At 43.8% G+C, this 25,733-nt stretch overlaps 1 protein-coding gene across 1 annotated transcript in view; it reads right to left on the bottom strand.

The window, feature by feature from the left end:
- LOC117464459 (melanopsin-like) overlaps positions 1–10,283 on the bottom strand; it is a 45,891-nt gene extending 35,608 nt beyond the window's left edge. Inside the window, exon 1 of the mRNA XM_034106906.2 lies at positions 10,098–10,283. Within this exon, the coding sequence (XP_033962797.2) occupies positions 10,098–10,283 (186 nt within the window). The remainder of the gene's footprint in view (positions 1–10,097) is intronic.
- Positions 10,284–25,733: the final 15,450 nt, after the last annotated feature.

The raw sequence follows: 25,733 nt of genomic DNA, 5'->3' as shown, positions 1-25,733 counted from the left end.
GGGGACATATGGGTTGAGTGGAAGGCTTCATCTGTAGAAAGTACCTCTGTTGAGGAGATTTCGTAATAATGGCAGTTTGTCATTTTTGAGGGTATTTCAGTGAAACAAGGCTGTTTTGAACATTTGACAGATTTATGCTTAAATTCTCTGGTAAAGTTACTGAAAGATACACTTTGTGATAAAAGCTGAAAAGTAGATAATGAAGTGTGCTTTGTGTGTACAGACACACAGGAAAACACTGAAAAACACAACAAGAAGGACTGTAATACACATGTATCAGACACGCTCCCCTTGCTCTAATGATGACAACAGTTTTTAGATGTAAAAAAACACTTTTTTTTTTTTTCACACGCAAATCAATAGTTATACTGATTGTAGCATCCCCAGGACAGTCTCCAGCTTAGAATTCCCCATATTACTGGAGATATCGTGATGGAGTTTTTTCACTTCAGTCAAAATATTCACGTCTATGCTGTTTTTGACGCAAAGATGCATTACATCTACAAACAGAGCATACAATGAGAGCACATGATACACTGTTGATGTTTGTTTCATTTCTGAGATAATGTTACAGAATGTTTCGGAAAATGAAGATTCCAGGACCACTTTAAATGTTTCGTTTACAATCATTTCCCAATGACCCGGAATAGTACTGCCAGAACGAACGATATCCAAAATGTCTTCTAGTTTACAAACTTCAGCCATTCTGCTTACACGGGGGTCACTACTCATTCTGTTTTCAATCGTCCCCATCATCACACTTATTAAACGGGTAAGGACTACATTATGATCAATATATACAGAGCGTTTTGCATAGTAGTTTCCCATTTTTATTTTACTTAAAGAAAAAAGTCACTGCATTGAACAAGTCCTTGGCTTCTTCTCCATCCGACTGCTGTTTGTTAGTCTTCTTCTTCTTCTCCATCCAACTCTCTATGGATATTTCAAGTCTCTCCTTGAGGCATCTGCATTTTACAAGCTTGTGCAGAAAGGCTTCCGAAGCGCGTCCTATCTTCAGTTTATCCTCGCAAATGCCTTTTTCAATAAGACTCTGGTCAATCACTGCAACGAAGTCGGCGAGCCAAAGTCTTTTCATTAACACTTTGTAATTGTTTCTGAAGAAGAAATCGGGCATGTCATTCCGACAATCGTGTTGCCTCTGGTCGGGGTTACTGCGTCGGCATTCTTTGCAGATTTATTTTCTGTACCGATACATCACCATCTCCAGAATATAAAACAATTCCGATTTCACTGTGTCCCTAAACCGAGACTTCTTGACCCGAGGAGTAGCATCAGCAGCAGTAGTACTGCAAGATTCGGGTTTCCCACATGGTGGTGTTGCTGGTGGACTCTGTTCCTGACTGCAACTCGCGGGGGGAGTCTTGGCTTTTCTCTGCTCCATGGCTAGTTTACAACGATCGTCTTAGTGAGGTCCTTCGTTTTAGATGATTTGCTGAGTGGAGGGTGGGGCTCATTGCGTTGAATGGGGGAGTCAATTATAGAATTGAGAGTTTTTAGAAAAAAAGTTCTTTAAGCGTTGTAGCTTTTTCATCTCATCTCCAGCAATAGGTGAAATTTAAGAATAAGTAATAGTTTGTCATGATTTTACGGAAAAAGTATAGTTTATCAGAAATATGGAAAAGTCATTGTGTACAAATAGTATGTTGAAAATAAAAATAAAAAAAAACAATTTAATGAATATTTTACCCTGTTCTAAAGTTTTGCACCCTTAAAGAAAAACCCCTTCCTTACCAAGTACTTCATATTATACCCTTTGTTAAGTGTTGCGTACATCAGGGTGTATCTCAAAGTATCTTGGTAACATAAAATAACTAAAATATGTAAGTTATCAGAAAAAAAACCCCATTGTTTAACTGAACAAGTGTTGCATACATCAAAGTGTGTCTAAAAGTATCTTAGTAACACAAGAAAGAGAAAAAAAGCCTTGATGTCAACAAAACTGTATTTTTCCACTGAAATAGCGTTAAAATAAAAAAAAGTGCCTTTAAAGAAAATGTATTCAGACAAAGTATTTTATTTTCAAAAAAAAAAAAAAGTTTAAGGTTTTGCATACATAAAAAGTGTATCTTACAGTTCCTTTGTGAGAGAATTACACACAAATCTGCCAAGTGTCAGGGAAAATTGTTAAAATCACAAACTTACCTTTTAGAGAAACAGTCTTAAGAAAAAAATCTAATCAGACTGTACTTCATTTTCTAGTTTTAAGGTTTTGCATCCCTCAAAGTGTGTCTAAAAGTATCTTGGCAAGAGAAAAAAAAAGCCAAAATCTGCCTTTAAAAGAATCCGAATTCCTTATAAAGTACTTTATATTCAACCAGTTTCAGTTTTCAGACACCAAACTGTATCTAAAAGTATCTTGGTAACACAAGAAAAAGAGTAAGTGTAATTTCTTCGGTAATGTTACAGAATGTTTCTGAAAAATGAAGATTCCAGGACCACTTTAAATGTTTCGTTTACAATACTATTACATATAGAGGAGAGCTCTTCTTCGGGAACATCCTCTCCCCTACTTTGTACCATCCAGTCATTAAGCCCATATCCATTATCCTGGTGATAATAAGGGTAGGCTACATCAGACTTGGTTTTTCTCAGATCCATGGCTAGTTTTTCAACAGTCGTCTTGATGGGGTCCTTCGTTTTAGATGATTTGCTGAGTGGGGGTGGGACTTATTGCGTTGAGTGGGGGGAGTCAGTGTAGAATTGAGAGTTTTTAGAAAAAAGTTCTTTAAGCGTTGTAGCTTTTTCATCTCATCTCCAGCAATAGGTCATCATTTAAGAACAAGTAATAGTTTTGTCAAGATTCTACAGAAAAAAGTCAAAAAAAGTATAGTACGTCAGAAATATGTAAAAGTCATATAGTATGTTGAAAATCAAAAAAAGAAAACTCAATTCAATACAAATTAATGAATATTTTACCCTGTTCTAAAGTTTTGCACCCTTAAAGAAAAACCCCTTCCTTATCAACTACTTCATATTATACCCTTTGTTAAGTGTTGTGTACATCAGGGTGTATCTCAAAGTATCTTGGTAACATAAAATAACTAAAATATGTAAGTTTATCAGAAAAGAAAAAACCTTGTTTTATCTGAACAAGTGTTGCATACACCAAAGTGTGTTTAAAAGTATCTTAGTAACACAAGAAAAAGAGAAGAAAGCGTTAATGTTAACAAACACTGGATTGTTCCACTGAAATAATAAATAAATAATTTCAAAAAGTGCTCTTAAAAAGAACAAATGTATTCAGATAAAAGTATTTTGTTAGACTATTAAGTCCACGATGGTTATATTTAACCCCTAACCCATTTGTATTATATGTCTGTTGTCCTAATAAAGCCAGAGTCACCTGAATTAATTTTGTCTCCAGACCTTTTTTATTTTTTACATTTTGTAACAATCTTAAAACATTTGTGGTTTGACTCTTTTTAAAAAAGTTCTTTTTCATCTATCATTTTCAACCAAGCAGCAAGAGGTCAAATGTAAGAACAAGTAATAGTTTGTCACGATTTTATGGGAAATAGTCAGAGCGCGATGTCACATCTTAAAGACAGCTTGAACTGGATAAATGGTTAGTCTTTTTCAAACATACCGTACGTTCTGCATGTTAGTATATCTGGCCCATCGATTTAGACCCTACTGCCTTAGACGCATGCCCTCAATAGGGTAGTCACGCTTTGGGAAGAGGTGTTTCATTTCATAGATCCACCTTGATTGTTATTGTGAAGAGGGACGGGGGAGGAACATTCAGAGGATGAAGAAGCATAAACATAACTTGTTTGTAAAACGGACAGCACGTCAGTTTCAAGAAAGATGACACCGTGTTTATGCATGACATGCAACATATCTTGAAGTCCTACAAAAAAAGAAAAAAGGGTACAAGTATATTGTGTTGAAAATATTGCCAAAAGTCGTAATATTGTATAATGTATTAGTTGCATGTTGTATTTTTGCTAGCAATCACTATGTAGTTTTTTTCAAAAATATAATGGAAAAAAAAGCGAGAAAGACAAAAACAAAATACGTTGAAAAGGGGATGAGTATGTCTGTCTCTCGGGGGGTTGGTGTGTTAAGAGTCACAGTCTTAAAGAAAATCTGCTCAGAAAAAGTACTTAACTTTCTACCAGTTGTAAAGTTGTCATATATAAAAAAACGCTATCAAAAAAGTAAGAGACTTACTGTTCCTTTGTGAGAGAATTACACACAAATCTGCCGAGTGTCTGTAAAAAGTCTTAAAAATCACAAAACCTGCCTTTTAGAGAAACAGTCTTTTTAAAAAAAGATATGATCAAGGGGGCATTAAGATCTTTAAACTATTAAAACCCTCTTCAAAAGAGACTTCCCCTTCACTGTCCTGCTTCATTGTAGGATTTCTGCCATGTCTCTACTTCAGTTTGACCATCTCTGTTATTATGTGATGGAATACTAGATAAATAAGTAATTAGATACCTTACCGTTACTGCGCTCATAAAGAATGATAAGAATAAGAATAATGCGTATTGAACTGGTTTAATTAATTAGTGATTTTATTTAAGGTAATTAGTTAGAAGCCCTATTTTATCAGTATGTCTGCACAGCAGTTACAATGGTCAAACTACATTAACACAGAATTGTCCCCATTCTTTCTTTAATAGTTACTAACATTAGATATTTTTAATGAGATATGGACCGCAAAACAAAAGATATCCCTGGTTTTCATTTAAAAGATCAAGTCACTGAATGCAAGTAGTTGCCTTAGCTTATTTTGTTATGATATGATGATGTGAATTACTGTTCAAATTAGTTAATGAAATAATCGTTTGGTTATTTTATGCATAGCCTAATGTTACATTTATGTGCTTAAGAATGCCTTCAAGACAGAGGAGATTGAAGCATATCTTCGGCTGTAGGCCTCTAAAGCGAGAGGGGGTGAGGGGCGGGGAAAGTGTGTGTGTGTGTGTGTGTGTGTGTGTGTGTGTGTGTGTGTGTGTGTGTGTGTGTGTGTGTGTGTGTGTGTGTGTGTGTGTGTGTGTGTGTGTGTGTGTGTGTGTGTGTGTGTGTGTGTGTGTGTGTGTGTGTGTGTGTGTGTTGTGTGTGTGTGTGTGTGTGTGTGTGTGTGTGTGTGTGTGTGTGTGTGTGTGTGTGTGTGTGTGTGTGTGTGTGTGTGTGTGTGTGTGTGTGTGTGTGTGTGTGTGTGTGTGTGTGTGTGTGTGTGTGTGTGTGTGTGTGTGTGTGTGTGTGTGTGTGTGTGTGTGTTCCCCCTCCTCCACCATATGTTTTCTCCCCTCATGTCTGTTTGTAACTTTTTAGGGATCTCGCTGTGTGTTAAAACTGTATCAAAAGCTTTGGTAACCTTACCCTTCTTTTTCTTTTTAATGTTTGAGCACAGGTTTTTCTAAATACATTTATGACTGTTAACAAATAATTAAAGCCATCATTATATTCGGACAGCGACTGCATATCGCAGAGATCTGCTTGAAATTGCTGCAACGGTCTGAGTACGAAAACTCGGTTACTTATAAAATACACCATAGCCGACTTGTACAAATGTATATGCGTTATCCTCTGATAAATATTCTCTGACTTTCTATATATTTAAGTATATTACCTACCTCCCTCTGTTTACCACAGGTTTTTCTCCATAGGGGGTTTATGGCTTCTCCATAGGGGGTTTGGGGTTTTCCCCTCCCCTATCCTTTAACAAAAAGGCTGACTTTTTAAAATATCTGTTTTTTATATGCTTTACTTTGATTTGGAGCACCCAACGGATGGCTGTAAGTTGTCACCGGTGTCTCGCTGATTAAATTCATATCAAGACGTCTCTTGGCCATTTTCTCTCGACTTGAAAAATATTGAAGAGTGACGCTGGCTTTTTATTTAAAACAGCCCTAAAGCGAGAGGGGTGAGGGGCGGGGAAAGTGTGTGTGTGTGTGTTCCCCCTCCTTCACCATATGTTTTCTCCCCTCATGTCCTGTCATGTCCTGTTTGCAAAAACAGAGAGGTTTAAATATATGTTTTTTAGATGCTTTTACTTTTGATTAATTTCATGTTATTTGCAAGTATTTGTAAGTTACATTCGATACTGTATACAGGATTAACCACACAGGAAGTGGTTAGGAGGCGGGACATATATCCTAGGCATATTAATTGATTGAAAACAACGGCATTTTATTTTTCTCATTTTTTTTATTTTAATTTTATTTTGTAAACCGGAAGCGGGGGCGGGACATCCGCCGGAAGCGGGGGCGGGACATCCGGTCGAACGAGGCGGGACTTCCGGTCGAACGAGGCGGGACTTCCGGTTTTCAAAATAAAAAGGCGGGACTTCCGGTCAAATACGGCGGGACTTCCGGTCAAAAGGGGGCGGGGCGACCTGTCACTTTTTCTGCATACTAATGAGATTGATATGGCATTTGTACTACTACTGACGTGGGAAGGGGGGGTTGGTGAGGGGGCTGCAGCACCCCCATCTGCGAGGCTCCACTATTTCTAAAATGTAGAAATGGAAGCACTCTAGTAAATGCCCAAGAAAGCATAAATACACTAATTCATTCCAATGTTTCTTGTAGCTCCCTAAAAACAAACTTTATATAACATTGTTAACATAAATAACAATCTTGCAAGCAGAATTTTGCCTCTGAGAAGCTCAGTGCACCTCAGAGCACACAGCTCCACATTTCATTTCGCCAGGACTATACACGAAATCTTCCTTAGTTCAACTGGAACACACACACATCTCATCTTATTAATCCTGTCAGCCACATATGAGTGTGTGTGTGTGTGTGTGTGTGTGTGTGTGTGTGTGTGTGTGTGTGTGTGTGTGTGTGTGTGTGTGTGTGTGTGTGTGTGTGTGTGTGTGTGTGTGTGTGTGTGTGTGTGTGTGTGTGTGTGTGTGTGTGTGTGTGTGTGTGTGTGTGTGTGTGTGTGTGTGTGTGTGTGTGTGTGTGTGTGTGTGTGTGTGTGTGTGTGTGTGTGTGTGTGTGTGTGTGTGTGTGTGTGTGTGTGTGTGTGTGTTTGGTACGAAGTTGTTAAAGAAAGATTCTTCTTCTCACATCCCGACACCCTCCCTGCTGGATATCGTTCTCATCTCCGCTATCGCTGCTGATGGAAGATCTTTGTTAATTCCCTCATTCACGGCAGTTCCGCTGTTTCCTAAATCTTTTTCTCGATCACTCCTGTACTTCCTCTTGCTTCATCTCATTTCCTCCAGCAGCTCGTGGCCAGATAAATGTGATCACACGGTGAGGAGGAAAGAGCAGCGGGGAATTCTCCTCTAAAGTTTGTTTGTCTGGGACTTAAAAATGGAATTAGTGGATGGTGACATCTTTCTGCACTCATTAGCATACTGAAGCCAGCATTTCTGGCTTTCCCTACATCAGTCAAGAGCAATTAAAATATATTGAAATGCTCTTAGCTATCTAATGCACAGCTATTTAAAACCGGCAGGGAAAAATAACTGAGTGAGGAAGAAGACAAGGATTAGGGATAGAAGAAAGAGGGAGAGACATGGAAAAAGAGGAGAGGCTGGGAATTAAATATCCAATGTAAGAAAATACTCTGTAGAAGAAAACACATGCATGTAAATACAAGCATGAGAAGCTGTGCACTGCACACGTGTTTGAAGTTTACAACATACTGTAATCTACTTGGCAATTATGTGCACATCACTCTGTAACAGCCAACACTAACTTAATGAACGTGAATGAGCGGCTTCCCTCTGAATAAAAGGACGTCATGCTCATAATCATGATAATTAATCATTTACAGCAGAGGAAATACATTTTCATTAGGAACATGACACTCAGGCATCATTTGACCACCACAGGGTAATGTGACTCAGTTTAACAGTAGATTAAAGGCTTCACTTTAAAAGGTGATGATTCAATATTGTATTATAAGCATTGGAAAATCTGAACTGTGATTGGCTGGCAGGATTCCATTAACTACTTTTAACCAAACACTTATTCCATACACCCCTGACAGGTATTTGCTTTCTGTTTTAAATATCTTCAGGGTATTTTTCTTTGTGTCTTCTATAACAATCATCTAACTTGATCAGGGATAATTCCTCACTCATCATTTACTGTCTCTCAGTAGATGTCTATAATTGTACTTTTAAACAATTTATCCATCTAAAATTAACTGATGTAATGTATATCTGTGGAACTAAAACCTGATGATGCATACATTCGTTATATCTTGAAATCAATCAATTATGGGAAGATATTGATTTTCATCATGTTGGCCGCAGTGCTTAAATATGTATAACATGATGGAGGAGGATACATTTAAACAAACTGGCTTATCCTTTGGTCCAACCCTGTTGCCTACAAATTATGCTCGCAATACAACTAAACTGCAATTTGAATAAAACGTTGTTTCTGTAATCAAAACAAAACCAAAATGGTTATGTTTGTGCAACAACATTTATTTTAACGTTTGGTAAATATCCTGATTTAAAATACTTTAAATGTTAAAATGTTGTATTCCTCTGTGGTGAAATTATTTTTATTTGTTTGACCCCTACATCCATCCATCCTGACTTCATACCTAGACTGTAATTAAAAACTTATCGTATGATACATTGAAAAAAAAGGTAATCTGGAAGAGAATACCTTTTTCTCTAAATGTAATTACCAGCGCAGTTTCGTTGTCTATAGGATTGTCATTTTGGTTCTCAAGTGACAAATAGCAGGACAGCACACAGACACACTACACACATACGCACTCATACATTAGACCCATATATTTTGTTAATGATGCAGAGATGGTAGATTCAGTAGATGATGAAACAGTGGTAAAAGGAAAAGAGGGCTCTAGAGGAAATCCCAGAAAGAGTTTTTTTTAAATGAAAACCACACTTATACAGAGTATAAGAACACATCGCTCTCTGTAGAAGCTGTCCTCAGGCACTGCTTTAGTATCAGCTTTTCCAGCGCTCCCACCATGAAGGCAGCTGACACTAAAGTTTGCAGCTCTGAACTTCAAAGTTCACTCTTGTTGAACTACATTCACAACACACCCACTTGCTTCTCCTGTGTATTTCAAACAGCTGCTTCTCTCTCAAATCTATACCCTGCAGCAAAATGAATGCACTGCACTTCATTTCATGCTTCATATAGTGCAGAGGTAGACACACCACTGTGTTGGTTCACAGATCTGGATACAAAGGATTTCCCTGAAGGCTAAGCATGTTTTTGTCCCAATGGCAGTCACCACAGAGGGAGATAGAGAGAGATAGTGTCATTCACTTATGAGACTTGGTAATGAAAAACATTATAAACACGTCTTCAACCTTCATGGCATATCATATCACAGATGGCATGATTACAGCATTGAATTTAAATAAAATGTTTTGTAATTTACAACCAAAACTTAAAATCACCATCCAAAACAGCAGATTGATGTTTTATGCTGCTTTGCTGCAAACTACATTTCCTCTTTTGAAGACCCAAAGGTCTGAACTGAGGCTAACCTGAGTGGTAATAGGATTAGTACAGGTCTATATGAAAGTATGGGGATTTAATGGGATGGTAACGCATTTTACTTTAACACTTAAGTCACGTTTGTGCACAAACATGTCATCTGACAAATTATAGAAATCCCGACTGGAAAATAAGGTCCTTTAACACACCGCAAATTCAGAAAAGTGTGAGCAATCAATAGGCCTACTTAACATGTATTCACGGATTGCATCGTGCGCACAGATGTTGGTACCAGAAACACGATACGCACTTTTACCACAGATACAAATATACAGCTCACTCACAACAGCTTTATAAAACATTTTGTATACAACTAGATGGAGAGTGGAGAAATGCAGGTGACGGGAATGACGGTGAATGAACGGAGAGCAGATGCAGGTGTGACTTATTCACTCACAGAGATCTCATCACACCTCCCTTGTGCACTAATGCTCAAATATCTTGGGAGGAACTAAACATACAAAAACATTAACTAGTGAGTTTGCTTTTAGCAGTTCTGGACCGGTCCTCTCCGCGGTTACGCACCGAAGCTCTTCACTTAGATGTAGGAGAATGCCTTCCTCTAAGCAGCCGAAAATAAAACAATCACATCAAAGAAGCGTGGAGCCGGGTACTCACAGCGGTGGTGACAGTAGACAGCTCCAGGAGCCGGTGCGGGCTGATGGAGCTGATGGAGCTGATGGAGCTGATGGAGCTGATGGAGCTGATGGAGCTGATGGAGCTGATGGAGCTGATGTTCCAGGGCTCCCGGGCGATCAGGTCCGGTGTGGGGACCCCCGGTTCAATCAGGAGCCTGGAATCCATTCCTGGTCCACGGTGGTAAATGGAAAGAGGCTGAGAGGTGGACCAGCGAGGTGTCGGGTCTCTGTGAGGTGGTCTAGCAGCCCGAGAAGCCGGTCATCATAGCTGCCCTGCGCTCACATCGCACTCTGACAGTGCTTCTGGGAGTACAGCATGCAGCTTTGGAGAGGGGGGGGGGGGGGGAGAAGTGCTCTCCGTCTCTGGTCCAATCCCTGCTCCGGGGTTGCCTTTGAGTGTGTCAGTTAGTGTGTGCGTGTGAGCATGTGGAGATGGACGTTTTTTTTTCTATTTCTCTATTTTTCTTAGAACAAATCAATGGAGTGGTTGTTCCTCTATTAAAACCCTTAGCATGTCTTTCAGTTTTCCCTCATTTATCTTCGACTACAAGAAAAGGGTAATGACTCAGGGACTCATTTTAGTATTATCAACATTTGCAGGTGCCTAGCTTGCAGAAGTCTTGCTAACGTTTTTGGCATTTACATTTAAAAGATAAGAATCTTTATTTATTTATTTTTCAGACAAGTGGACTGTTGCAGGGAGAAGCTTTGAGTGCATCTCATCTGAAAAGAGAGGTCATATGCTGCTGCAAACACTGGAACAAATGTATATAATGGAACGATTTGCTTTCTGAGTTGATTCTGCCGGATTAACCCTTTATCTAATGTTTTAATCCCAAAGAAAGGAATACGGCTGGACTGAGGACGTTAGAATACAGACAAAAAGGTATTAAAGAAAAATTGAGATTCAAGGGGATATTGGGCTATTGTTCAACTTATCCTCATCATACTTTCCATTGTGAGTATTGCTCAGTAACTCTGCTATTGGATTTAATTTTATACTGCGGATGGATCGTAAGGATCACAATTACAAGAATATTAAGGAGGCTTTATTTTAGTGTATACTGTATGTAGCATATACCATAGTATAGCAGTGAAAAAATGTCTACAATTCTAAGAATACGACCCTCAAAATTGTCTTTTGATTAAATGGATTAAAATCTGCCATCAAAGTTTTAGGCTTGGGGGCAGGGTAAAACAACTGTTAACAAAACACTGATGTTATCAACTTGATATGGCAATTGTAGCCAACCATCTAATTAAAATAAAACTACAATTCAAATATTTACGATTAGTCAAGTTATTGAACATGTCAGAAACAAAAACATAACAACAATAATATATATATATATATATTCTCTTTTTTCCTTTTTTTCTCACTTAACCCACCTCTGGAATGCTAAATGTTGAGATGAGGAAACTCTTGGAGACAGCAGACTAAATCAAACCCGGTAGGACTTTAGTTTTTGGCCTGCAGAAAGATTTGATTGGTTGTGGGAAAGGTGAGTAAAAGAGTATCCATTGCCGTTTCCAGGCTTGACCCCTGTGCGCTGAAGGTCACCATGCTCTCTGCACATCTGCCTCTCTCAAAGCACCGCACTAAATCATTTACTTACGCCGCTACAAACAGTCCATGTGCATTTAGGGTTGCAACATGTGTAAACATTTAACTTCTATCCCCTTCTCACTGAACCCCCTATCAAACAAACACATCCTTCCTGCACTGGTGTTGTGTATTTCGATTTTATGTGTACAGTATTTTCTGTGTGTGTTTGTGTTGCAACACTAACCTCTCAGAGCTGCATGACCAACAGAATAACATGGTCTCATGACGGAGACTTCTGGCTGATGTTAAGAGGATCAGAATCTGGGTATGGACTTACACAAAAGTAACATTGTACAGACAGGGAAGTGCTACAAAGGCCAAAACAATACCGCTCTGTGTGGCATGACCCCCCTCATCCTTCCTCCTTCCATCCTGTTGAGGTTAGTTAAGGTTTTTCAATGATCATTATCTTAAAATCCAATGACCCAATTTCAGGTCTGGCAACTTGATGTGCCCAGGATTTTGCACATGTGTTTTTGTCAGTATAACAAACAAATTAGCAATATTCATAGAAATATTGTACATATTGTAAGAAACTTTACATAAATATAAAATTCACAAAAATGTAAACCAATATAGGGATAACAATATATTATAGCCTTTTGCATTGGCTGAGCGGAGTGCTGAATCATTTCACTTGATAATACAAGTAATGGAGTTATTGATTGTAACCCTAGTACTATGGGCACAGGCAGGGTCCTCTATGGGTGCACTAACTCCTGTCGAGGGCCTTTTGGATGAACTGGTAAAACCAAAACACTTTTTCATGTTAGGAAAAAGCACAGGTGTTTATCATTAACAATGGCTCAATTTGTGTTATTCTTGTTTGTGTTGACCTCTAGTGGTTTAGGACCTTTTAATCACTGCCCTAATCCAAGGAAATGCCTACAATAACATACCAAAAAGTTCAAAATGCATATTTCTAATTTGAAAGATAAGAGGCTAATGAATAGAAAAAAATTATAAATAAAAACATCTTAATACATTACAATAAAAAGTAAATGGTGCAATTAAGGGATACATAGATTGTTTTCCTCATCAAGGCATTATCACTATTATTACCAAGATACAATGTGTTTAGTGTATCATTTAAATGGGGAATGTACATTTGATAAATCTGATGTGTAAAAATATACGTTTGGTCTCCTTGTTTTGGCCATATTGTCTGTGAACATTAAACTGTTTACTGGAAGTTTGACTTCTTTTTTTCCATATTTTTCCATATCTGTTAGAAGTGACATAAATAATATTATAAATGAAAAGAAACAAAATGCTAATAAACACAATGAATATCAGTTAATATGGTATACAGACAGATAAATAAATGGAGAACGCCTGGCTCCACATGTATGACATATCCACCGATTCAGCACATTCAAAAGAGCGAGGATATACAAGTCTCTTTGCTGTTAGTGCTTGTCATTTCTATTAAGTACACAAGATAATAAACAAATGTGAATATATATACTGTGATATCACTAGAACCAATATTTTTTTGTGAAATGTATTTTAAGAGAGGGCAGTAAAGGGTGCACATTCCACAATCCATTCTTTATTAATGCACCCCACATTTTTTAGATGATGTTAAACTTTCAACCAGCTATATATACGTTTTCTAGTTAACAATGTCAGTGACAACAAGGACTTGAAAATGCACCCCCATCCTCAGACCAAATGTGTGTGTTGTGAAAGGGTCTATCAGGTCGGGCGCACAACACATATTAACTTGACAGGTTGCCATAGCCTGGTACAATTTGACAAAAAGGCTTTACGTAGTTAGGCCTACGATATGATGGGCTTTCGTACAGCAGGGGGCTGCCAGAATGATTGGTAGATGAAAAGAAGAGCCATCCAATGGGGAAATGAAAAAAGCTTTCATTGCAACGAACATGTGCGAGTGAGGACCACAGGGGGCATCGGGCCACTTCTGTCTGATGATTTCTGGTGGTGGTCTGCCTCTAGACATGTCAAGTCAAGTCATTTTTATTTATACAGCCGAATATTACACATCTGCCTCAGGCGGCTTCACATCTGTACAACAAAGATATCCATTTTACTCAAACCTCACTAAAGATTAGACAACTCCCGTAATGAAAAAAGTAGTATTTCTGTGAATGAAAAGTTGTCGACATCTTTTAACTGCAACATAGACCAGACTTAGCCTTTTGCTTGTTGAATAAAAATGCTGTCATTTTTTGTGTGAGTGAATTCTGAGAGTTATTTGGAAAACCATTTGCCCTGCTGAATAGCTCTAGCTTTTTTTACGGTGAGCGGATGTGGGTGCAGACATGACTCATATATCTGATTTTGTGTCTTTATTTTTTCAGGAAATAACAACAATCGAGCCCTTTCTTCCTCTCCCCGACTATCTACTATTGACTATGAGGGGTCGTGCATCGGTGAACTGGAGACAGCTTGTCTGATCTTATTTTGAAAGTCAGAAGAAGACAACAAACATACACACATTTTGATCTGACATCTAAGGGTATTGTATTTTCAGAAAAGGCACTTAAGATAACTGATGTTTAGGAAATCTGTCTGCGTGTGTGACAGCAGCTCAGACTGTGGGACTTCATAAATCGCAGCAAATAATGGATTAGGTAGGACATAACAACCAGACTAGAAAGCTTTGAATGTTTCCAGTACATTGCTAGTAAAGGCTGCTCTATGAATTCAAAGTGAATACAGTGACAATTGTTCTCACACTTAGCTATGCAGGTATACAGGTCAAGACCCCCGCGGGCATGGGGCGCAGGTATCATGTCAGTTTGTGTTTGGATCAGCAAAGCATGTTTGTTTTTTATCTTCTCAACCGCTGTTCTCGGTCTGTGTCAAACGTCCCTTCCACCTGGAATCAGATAAATACGCCCGAGAGGGCTGGGGGATGTAGGTGTCAGAAAGAACAGGGATAAATAACGCTGACAAATATACATACATGATGTAACCATCAAAGGCTCACACACAATAAACATGTACCATTTCTCAAATAGCCGGACAAATTGGAAACACACCAACTTCGGGAACAATAGCGGCCTTCTCTTTAGGTTTCAGAGAGCACAAACACAGCCTTATTAGAAGGTTTTTGTTAGTCTTACTATGCTGATTGTAATTTTTTCTCAGCTTTGGACCTTAAAGCCTCTTGCACCGAGGGCAACATAAGGCTTATTGCAACACCCCATTACCATTCTGTGTTGAGCTGCTCAATCTGATCCACCTTGTTATACCATCATCTGCACCCGATTGGTTTTATAACAGCTGTTGACAAAGAGGCTGATTTTTAAAAAATCTTATTATAAGGTAGTTCAATTAATTATTTATTTATAACAATGTAGTGGTTCAAAGACCCCACAGGCAACCAGAGAAGGAACAACATGTTATTTAAATTGTCAGAGAAAAACAACCCTCCAACTCCTGTAACAACTAATAAAATAAGGTATAATACCAATATGATTCTGTTTTCTTCAAGTTTGTATCTTCTTGGTCGAATGCACTTACAGTTTTTCTCAATTGCTAAACCCACTATTTAGAATCAAAATTCATTTCTTCAAAACAAGAACATAGTCATCAAAACAGAAACACACTCGCCATAACTCTGAATATCTTTTGCAAAATGCACTTACATGACCAAAACTGAAAATACTGGTCACAAAAAAGAATAAGTCGATCGAAACAGAACAAATTGTCCTCTAATGAGACAAATGTGTTTTCATAACTGAAACTCCGGTCACCATAATAACACATTCTACCATAACAATATACATTTCTTGCAAGGTGCTCTAAGGCACTCAAAACTAAAAAGACCCCTTCCAAAACCAGATACCTTCTCCAAAAACAAACATTTGTCAGCTCATTAGAAGACTATTTGAACAGTCATTACCAAGTGGCACACTAAATACTGACTACAATCATCAACACACAAACCTCAAGCTATCGATATTGGAAACTGAACGGAAAACTGACAAGTTGGGAGAAACAAACTTACATATAGGAAAAACAGTATGTTACTGTAACTATGTCATTGTTTTTATTGTCTCATTTTCAGAAGAGCACCGTAACAGAAACAAAAGATGAATAGCAATACACTGGGAAAAAATAACATGGGTAAATGATGTAAATCAGCAGTAAAGCAGAGAATGAGATCTATTATATATAGCTTTACTGATCTGCTCTTTGGCCTCTGTCTGGCCACATAGCCTCATCTACGTCACAGCGTATGTCTTCCTTTGCAAGGCAGCGTGGGAAATATCTCCCTGCGTGTCGACACCACCCTTGACAGGATTCCGCAGAGATGTCCCGACAGCCAGCATTCATTGCGTCCAAAAGGGGCATTCTGTCATGAGGATGATGGTCACAAACCTTCCATCTCCAGGCAGAGAAGAACTCCTCAATGGGGTTTAGAAATGGGGAGTATGGAGGGAGGAACTCCATGGCCATGTGTGGATGAGCCTCAAACCATGCCCTCACGTCACGAGAGTGGTGGAATGCCACATTGTCCCATATGACCACGTGAACCGACCTCACTTGATCCCTCTCTTCTGGTGGCACAAGTCGGTCATACAGGACATCCAGGAAGGCAAGGACACGTTGCGTGTTATATGCTCCCATTACAGGGATGTGAGCAAGGACGCCTTGTGTCGAGATAGCCGCACACAATGTTGTGTTTCCTCCCCTTTGGCCTGGAACAAAGACTGTTGCTCTGTGCCCAATAAGGTTCCTCCCACATCTCCTCACTTTGGAGAGGTTGAAGCCTGCTTCATCCACATATACAAAAACTGTCACGATCACAGGTACAGATCAGAACCCAATAGCACGACTCAGATACAACCAGTATAGTAATGTTCAGTTTATTCCAGGTCAGGGACAGGCAGAGTCAAAACCAGTAAATCCGTCAGACAGGCAGGCAGGAATCAAAAACTGGGCAGGACAAAACTCGGGACTAGAGCACAACACTCACTGGAGAGCTTGGCGGAAATGACAAGACAATCTGACAATGAGGTGGTATAAATACTGTGGAGTGATGAGGGAATGAGTAACAGGTGAGGGGAAGGGCTGAGGAGACCAGGTGAGGGAAATGAGCTGATTACAAGGGCCTGGGGGAAAGCGGGATCTGAAATGACAGGAGAGTTTAGATGAGGCATCAAACAAACAATAATAGAAGTGTCTAACTTGTGACAGAACCCCCCCCTCTATGGACGGCTCCTGACGTCCTACGAGGTTGATCGGGATGGGCCTGGTGAAAGTCAGTAATGAGAGATGGGTCATAGATACTGCGAGCGGGCACCCATGACCGCTCTTCAGGACCATAACCCTCCCAGTGTACCAGGTACTGCAACCCTCTACCACGTCGCCGGGACTTGATGAGGCGACGGACAGTGTAAACAGTCTCCCCGTCGATAGTCCGGGGTGGTGGTGGGGGTGTAGAGGGGGGCTGAAGAGGGCTCACATTAACTGGTTTGATCTTGGACACGTGGAAGGTAGGATGAATCCTCATAGAAGGGGGCAGACGCAGGCGGACAGCTGCAGGATTGATAATCCTAGCTATGGGAAATGGGCCTACAAAACGGGGAGACAACTTCTTTGACTCAACTCTGAGGGGGAGATCCCGTGTGGAGAGCCAGACACGTTGCCCTGGGGAGTACTGTGGAGCTGGCTTGCGACGGCGATTGGCGGCCCGTTGATAACGGTCGGAAGAGCGCAGGAGCGCGGAGCGGGCCTTTAACCACATGCTTCGACATCGGCTTACAAACGCCTGTGCAGATGGGACGCTGGCCTCCCGTTCCTGTGCCGGGAAAAGGGGGGGCTGGTATCCGCGGGAGCATTGGAATGGAGAAAGACCAGTAGCATAACTAGGAAGGGTGTTGTGGGCATACTCAACCCATAGAAGCTGCCTCGACCAGGAGGAGGGAGTGGAGGAAGCTAGACAGCGTAAGGCAGTCTCCATCTCCTGGTTCATTCGCTCTGCTTGACCATTGGACTGGGGATGAAATCCGGATGAGAGACTGACACTGGCTCCCAGCAGCCTTCAAAACTCAGACCAAAAACGAGAAGTAAATTGTGGTCCCCGATCAGACACAACGTCACTTGGGAGACCATGCAGCCTGAACACATGTTGTAGCATGATTTCAGCCGTTTCCTTGGCAGTAGGTAATTTGGTTAATGGAATAAGCCGGGCAGACTTGGAAAACCGGTCTATGACTGTGAGTATGACTGTGTTACCGTCTGAAGGTGGTAGTCCGGTGACAAAAACGATGAGGGATAGGCAAGGGATGAAGAAGACCGCAGGGAGCTTGGCGTGAGGTCTTATTTTGGGAGCAGACTAGGCAAGCAGCAATGAATTCCTTGGCATCCTTCTCCATGGAAGACCACCAAAATCGCTGTCGAATCAGGGCTAGGGACCGTCTCACTCCTGAGTGACAAGCCAGGCGAGAGTTATGACCCCACTGGAGAACCTGGGTACGGAGAGTGGAAAGAACAAATAGACGGTTAACAGGACAGGCACTTGGGGCTGGGTGTTCAGCATGAGAGCGCTTGACCTTATCCTCCACCTCCCAGGTCACCAGACCAATGACACATGTAGAAGCGATGATATTCTCAGAATGAGATGGAGAGCTCTCTGGCTGGAACTGGCGAGACAGGGCGTCAGGTTTGATGTTCTTAGAACCAGGTCTGTATGAAAGAGAAAAATCAAAGCGTGTGAAAAACAGAGCCCACCTGGCTTGACGAGAGTTCAGCCGCTTAGCTGAACGGATGTACTCCAAATTGTTGTGATCCGTCCAGACCACAAAAGGCTGCTCTGCTCCCTCCAACCAGTGTCTCCATTCTTCCAGGGCAAGTTTCATTGCCAATAGTTCTCGATTTCCAATGTCGTAATTTTTTTCTGCTGGAGACAGCTTCCGGGAGAAGAAGGCACACGGGTGCATCTTCTGATCCTCGGCCGACCGTTGAGAAAGAACTGCCCCAACTCCAGTGTCCGACGCATCTACCTCTACCGTAAACTGCCGAGTAGAGTCTGGAAAAATCAAAATAGGAGCAGAGGTGAAGCGTGACTTTAACTCACCAAAAGCCCCTTTGGCCACCGAGGACCACCGGAAGGGAATGTTCTGAGAGGTGAGAGCTGTGAGAGGGGTTGCCACCAAACTGTAGTTTCGAATAAACCTCCGGTAGAAGTTGGCAAAACCCAGAAAGCGTTGGAGCTCCTTGCGTGTTGAAGGGCGTGGCCAGTCAGTGACCGCCTTGGTCTTTTCAGGATCCATCTGGATGTTTCCGGTGGAAACCACAAATCCCAGGAAAGGGACTTCTGTGGTGTGGAACACACACTTCTCGGCCTTGACAAAGAGGTGGTTCTCCAAGAGCCTCTGGAGGACTACGCGAACATGGACCACATGCTCCTGTTTAGACTTGGAAAAAATCAAAATGTCATCCAGGTATACAAAAACACAGATATTGAGAAGATCCCGCAGAACATCATTCACCAACCCCTGGAAAACTGCAGGTGCATTGGTGAGTCCAAAAGGCATGACTAAATACTCATAATGTCCACTAGGAGTGTTAAATCCCGTCTTCCACTCGTCCCCCTCCCTGATTCTCACCAAATGGTACGCATTACGTAGGTCCAGCTTGGTAAAAATAGTAGCGCCTTGTAACAGTTCAAATGCAGAGGAAACAAGTGGAAGGGGGTACCTGTTCTTGACAGTGATGTTATTGAGTCCTCTGTAGTCAATGCATGGGCGCAGAGTCTTATCCTTCTTACCCACGAAGAAAAAACCTGCACCAGCAGGAGATGATGAAGGCCGGATAAGCCCTGCATCCAAAGAGTCATTGATATACTTCTCCATTGACTTAGTTTCAGGAGCCGATAAAGAAAAAAGTCGACCTCTAGGAGGAGAAGTACCAGGTAACAGGTCAATAGGACAGTCATTAGCACGATGAGGCGGGAGTGAGGTGGCCCGAACTTTGTTAAAGGCCTCTTTAAGGTCCCAGTAATCCTTGGGAACACCGGAAAGGTCTTCACACTCAGAGATCCTCTGCTGACTGGAATCAATTGAGGAACAGCATGACAATGAGCACTCCACTCTCTAATTGTCACAGTCTTAAGGAGAACCCAAATGCAGCACTCGAGAAACCAAGGAGAATTGGTAATATCCTTTATTGGAGATTCCACTGGATCGGAGGAATACCAACCGGGCAGTATAACGCACCGGAGGACAGCGGGCAGAAGGTGAGTCAGGGACAGGCAGAGGGTCAGGGAGTAAGCGAGGCGGTCAGCGTGGATACAGGCAGGGTCGGATAACAGGCCAGGCAGGATAGTCGAGGGACAGGCAGGATCAGGAAACAGGCAGAGCAGGCAGGTCGGGGACAGGCAGGGTCGGAACCGGGTAGGCAATCTAGTGTTGAACGCGGGAGAGACAAGCATGAGGCAAAGTACAATCTGGCAAAGAGTGTGTGTCAGGTGCGAGTTTAAATACTGACAGAAGCTAATGGGTGCAGAAGAGAAAGAGAGTGAGTTAACGAGTGGGTGTGGAAAACAGGTGAGACAGGTGAATGGAAAACTACTGGTGAATGATGGAGCAGACTATGACAGAACCCCCCCCTTAATGGACGGCTCCTGACGTCCCTAAATGCTAATCTACAGATGAAGGTGGGAGGTGGGATTAGTACTCATCTGAAAAAGTTCTTTCCGCCTCCCTCTCCTGCCCCCTGTGGGAATCTGCATCCTCATCAGAAGCCTGCCCCTCGCTGTCCTCCTCTGACGAGCTGACGGTAAGAGGAGAGACTCTCCCTGTGTCTCTGCCCGTCAACGTGACGGTCTTAGACGGTTGCTCGGGATTACGCCGATGGAACTCCCTGATGAGCCGGGGGTCCAACACATGACGAGCTGGAACCCAACACCTCTCCTCAGGGCCGTAACCCTTCCAGTCCACCAGGTACTGGACTCCTCTTCCTCTGCGACGGGAACGAAGAAGTCGTCGGAGAGTGTACGTAGGCCCGCCGTCAATCATCCGGGGGGGTGGTGGGGGAGGGATCGCAGGAACCAAGGCACTCTCTCGGACAGGTTTGATCCTGGAAACGTGGAAGGTGGGATGGATCCGCAGAGTCCGCGGCAGTCTTAGCCTTACTGCTGCGTGATTGATTATTCTGACAATCTCAAACGGTCCAATGAATTTAGGTGCAAGTTTCTTTGAATCCACCCGTAAAGGAATATCCCGGGAGGAAAGCCATACCTTTTGGCCCACCTGGTAGACAGGTGCTTCAGAACGTCGGCGGTTGGCAGAGGAGGCGTACCGGTTGGCCGAACAGACGAGAGTTCTCCGGGCTTGATTCCAGGTCTGTCGACAACGACGGATGAAAGCCTGGACGGACGGACAGGTAACCTCCCTCTCCAGGGCCGGAAACAGAGGGGGTTGAAGCCCGTAAGCACACTGAAATGGGGACAGCTTGGTGGCCGAACTGACCAGAGTGTTGTGGGCGTACTCGACCCAGAGCAGCTGTTTAGCCCAGGCCGCTGGGTTCTTGGAGACTATACATCGTAAGGTTGTCTCCATCTCCTGGTTCTTTCTTTCTGTCTGACCGTTGGACTGCGGATGGAAACCGGATGACAGACTGACCGTGGCCCCAAGGAGCGTGCAGAATTCCCTCCAGAACACCGAGGTAAATTGAGGACCACGATCGGAAACCACATCAGTAGGCAGCCCATGGAGCCGGAACACATGGAGCAGGACCAGCTCTGCCGTCTCTTTAGCTGAGGGGAGCTTGGGTATCGGCACAAAATGAGCCATCTTACTGAATCGGTCTACCACCGTCAAGATGGCAGTGTGTCCGTTGGACGGTGGCAGACCAGTAACAAAGTCCAAAGAAATGTGAGACCAGGGGCGATGAGGGATAGGCAGAGGTCGTAGGAGACCAGCAGGAGCTTGGTGAGAAGACTTGTTCTGATTGCAAACGGGGCAGGCATTAACAAATTCCCTGGTGTCCTCCTTAAGTGTTGCCCACCAGAACCTTTGCTGGACTACCTCCCATGTGCGTTGGATCCCAGGATGGCAGGTGAGTCTGGAGTTATGAGCCAACTGGAGAACATCAGACCTCAACGTCTGCGGAACGAACAGGCGGTTCGGAGGACAGGCACTGGGTCCCGGCTGGTCCTGCTGGGCAGCCTTGACCCTCTCCTCCACCTCCCAGATGAGGGCGGCGACGAGCTGAGAAGTCGGAAGGATGGTGTCCAAGCCCCTGGGAATGTTACCTCCCTCTCCAAACTGACGAGAAAGAGCGTCAGCCTTAATGTTCCGAGAACCAGGGCGGTAGGAGAGGGAGAAATTGAACCGAGTGAAGAAAAGGGCCCATCTAGCCTGTCGGGAATTCAGTCTGCGGGCCGACCGGATGTACTCCAAATTCTTGTGGTCGGTCCACACCAGGAAAGGTTGACTGGTCCCCTCGAGCCAGTGACGCCACTCTTCCAGAGCCAACTTCACTGCTAGCAGCTCCCGGTTTCCCACATCATAATTCCTTTCCGCTGGAGTCAAACGCTTTGAAAAGAAAGCACAGGGATGGAGTTTTTGGCTGTCCATTGCTCGCTGAGACAGGATGGCTCCCACCCCCATATCAGAAGCATCCACCTCCAAAACAAACTGTCTTACAGGATCGGGTACTCGGAGGATGGGGCCGGAGGTGAACCTCGCCTTAAGGTTCTGGAATGCCTCCTCAGCCGAGGAGGACCACTGGAACATGACCTTAGAGGAGGTCAGGGCTGTGAGAGGAGCGGCCAAGGTACTGTATCCACGAATGAACCTCCGGTAGAAGTTGGCGAACCCGAGGAACTGTTGTAGCCGCTTCCGGGAATCTGGAACCGGCCAGGAAGTGACTGCATCAACCTTGGCAGGATCCATCTCGATGCTCCCTTGTCCCACGATGTATCCCAGAAAAGAGACAGAGGATGTGTGAAACTCGCACTTCTCCGTTTTAACAAACAGCGAGTTCTCGAGTAATCTCCTGAGAACCGCCTGGACGTGGTGCACGTGTTCTTTCAGTGTCTTGGAAAAGATCAGGATGTCATCCAAGTAAACAAACACGTGTCGGTCCAACATGTCTCGGAGCACATCATTTACCAACGCCTGGAATACTGCAGGGGCGTTGGTAAGCCCAAAAGGCATGACTAGGTACTCGTAGTGCCCCGAGGTGGTGTTGAAGGCGGTCTTGCACTCATCCCCCTCGCGAATACGTACCAAGTGGTACGCGTTACGCAAGTCCAGCTTCGTGAATATGGTTGCTCCCTGCAACAACTCAAATGCAGAAGAGATAAGAGGCAGTGGGTATCGATTCTTGATTGTAATGTTATTAAGACCCCGAAAGTCGATACAGGGCCTTAGGGTCTTGTCTTTCTTCTCTACAAAGAAGAACCCTGCGCCAGCAGGTGATGAGGACGGGCGAATAATCCCAGCCGCCAGAGCGTCATTGATATAAGTCTCCATGGAAACTCTTTCCGGAGCAGACAGGGAGTACAATCGACCCCTGGGAGGGCTGGTGCCGGGATGCAGGTCGATGGCACAGTCGTAGGGCCGGTGTGGTGGTAGGGAAGTAGCCCTCGACTTGCTGAATACTTCCTTGAAGTCCAGATATTCCGGTGGAACTCCTGTAACATCCAGAACTTGGCTGGGGTTCCCCGAGCGTTGAGGCGCGGCAGCCTGTTTCAGACAGATCTGATGACAAGAGGGGCTCCATCCCAAAATGGCTCCCGTCTCCCAGTCAATGTTAGGGTTGTGGCGGCGGAGCCATGGGTAACCCAGGATAAGCGGGATATGTGGAGACCGGAGAACATGAAACTGAATAGTCTCGTGATGGTTCCCAGACAGGAGCATGTGAACGGGTACAGTCTGATGAGTCACTGTCCCCAGCAGGTGACCGTCTAAGGCGTTGGCTGGAACTGGGCGAGATAAGGGAACCCGGTCTATACCCAACTGCAGCATAAGCTCTTCATCCATAATACTCGCGTCCGAACCAGAGTCAATAAAAACTGCAAGAGCCTGAGAGCTATCCGGCAATAGCAACCTGGCGTGGCTCAATGGTCTCTGAGTGGGAACAAATCCAGGGGTTTGGCTCACCAGTATGTTCCCCATTACTGCTGAGCCTTGCCTTTTACCGGGCAGTGAGAAACGAAATGGCCGGCCCGGCCGCAGTAGAGACACAGGTTACGACGTCTGCGATGCTCACGTTCCTCCAAAGTGAGGTTGGTGCGACCCACCTGCATGGGCTCATCCCCCCCTGGTTGCGGCTCTGGAGTGAGGTGAGGAGTCGCAGCCAAACTCGGACGTCGGGGCGCCCAGGCATGTTGAACTTCCGCCGATCGTCGCTCCCGTCTCCGTGTCTGGATGCGCCGATCCATGCGGGAAGTCAGTTCAATCAACCCATCCAGTGAATTGGGCAAATCAAATGACACAAGCTCATCTTTGATGTAATCCGCCAACCCACGCAGATAGGCGTCACACTGGGCTGCAGAATTCCAGTTGCTGAGGCGGCTCCGGGTGCGAAACTCAATGGCATAATCCACTATAGATCCATTACCCTGGCTCAGGTTCAATAGTCCTCCTGTAGCGTCTGGACCCACAGACACGGGTCCAAACACCTTGCGCAGCTGCGCAGAAAAAGCGGGGAACGAAGAGCAGGCGGGTGTTTGTTGCTCCCATTCCGCTGTGCCCCACAGTCGGGCTTTCCCAGTCAAATGATTGACCGTGAATGCCACACGAGCAGCTTCAGAAGCGAAAGTGTGTGGCTGCAGTGCAAACAGGATAGAACAGTTCGTAAGAAACGGGCTGCAGCCCTCCGGTTCCCCGGCGTAGCGCTCCGGAGTTCCCACCCGAGGCTCCGGGGTAAATCCCATCAGAGGTGATGCAGAAGCGGGTGTCGACAGCATAGGAAGAGGCGCTGGAGCAGCCACTCCTGCCACTAGCTGCTGCACAGTAGCCGTTAGCTGCTGTAGCTGCGCAGCTAAATAGGTTAGCGTCTGGTCATGTGAAGATGTAGCATGATGAGCCTCGGTGGCCAGGGCGGCTATCGAGGCTTCCTGCCTCTGGAGAGCGTCCTCAACTCTCTCGAAACGGTCTCTTGGTGAAGAGGAGTGCGCTGGGTCCATGTTCTGGCCAGATTGTTCTGTCACAGTCTTAAGGAGAACCCAAATGCAGCACTCGAGAAACCAAGGAGAATTGGTAATATCCTTTATTGGAGATTCCACTGGATCGGAGGAATACCAACCGGGCAGTATAACGCACCGGAGGACAGCGGGCAGAAGGTGAGTCAGGGACAGGCAGAGGGTCAGGGAGTAAGCGAGGCGGTCAGCGTGGATACAGGCAGGGTCGGATAACAGGCCAGGCAGGATAGTCGAGGGACAGGCAGGATCAGGAAACAGGCAGAGCAGGCAGGTCGGGGACAGGCAGGGTCGGAACCGGGTAGGCAATCTAGTGTTGAACGCGGGAGAGACAAGCATGAGGCAAAGTACAATCTGGCAAAGAGTGTGTGTCAGGTGCGAGTTTAAATACTGGCAGAAGCTAATGGGTGCAGAAGAGAAAGAGAGTGAGTTAACGAGTGGGTGTGGAAAACAGGTGAGACAGGTGAATGGAAAACTACTGGTGAATGATGGAGCAGACTATGACACTAATAGTCCCTGAAGCCCAATCTATATGAGGATTATGCCTCCTTAACCAAGGAAACCCCAAAATGACAGGCTGATGTGGTGCATGGATAAGGTGAAAAGAGAGTGTTTCGCTGTGATTACCTGACATGCTCATTTGAACTGGAGTTGAACGGTGTGTCACTCTGCAGAGAAGACGACCATCTAGAGCTGTAGCATTGATGGGCTTCTCCAAAACCTCCCTACCAAGTCCCATTTGAAAGGCCAGTGTTATGTCCAAAAGACTGGCATCAGCACCAGAGTCAATAAGAACTGCCACAGTGTGCATTTTCCCAAAGCAGCTCAGCTGAGCATGGGTTAGGGGTCGAGAGGGCATTTCTAAATTCATAATACGG

Source organism: Pseudochaenichthys georgianus, chromosome 19, assembly GCF_902827115.2.
Source record: "Pseudochaenichthys georgianus chromosome 19, fPseGeo1.2, whole genome shotgun sequence".
In the NCBI taxonomy this organism is placed as follows: domain Eukaryota; kingdom Metazoa; phylum Chordata; class Actinopteri; order Perciformes; family Channichthyidae; genus Pseudochaenichthys; species Pseudochaenichthys georgianus.
This window is presented reverse-complemented; position numbering and strand designations above follow the sequence as displayed.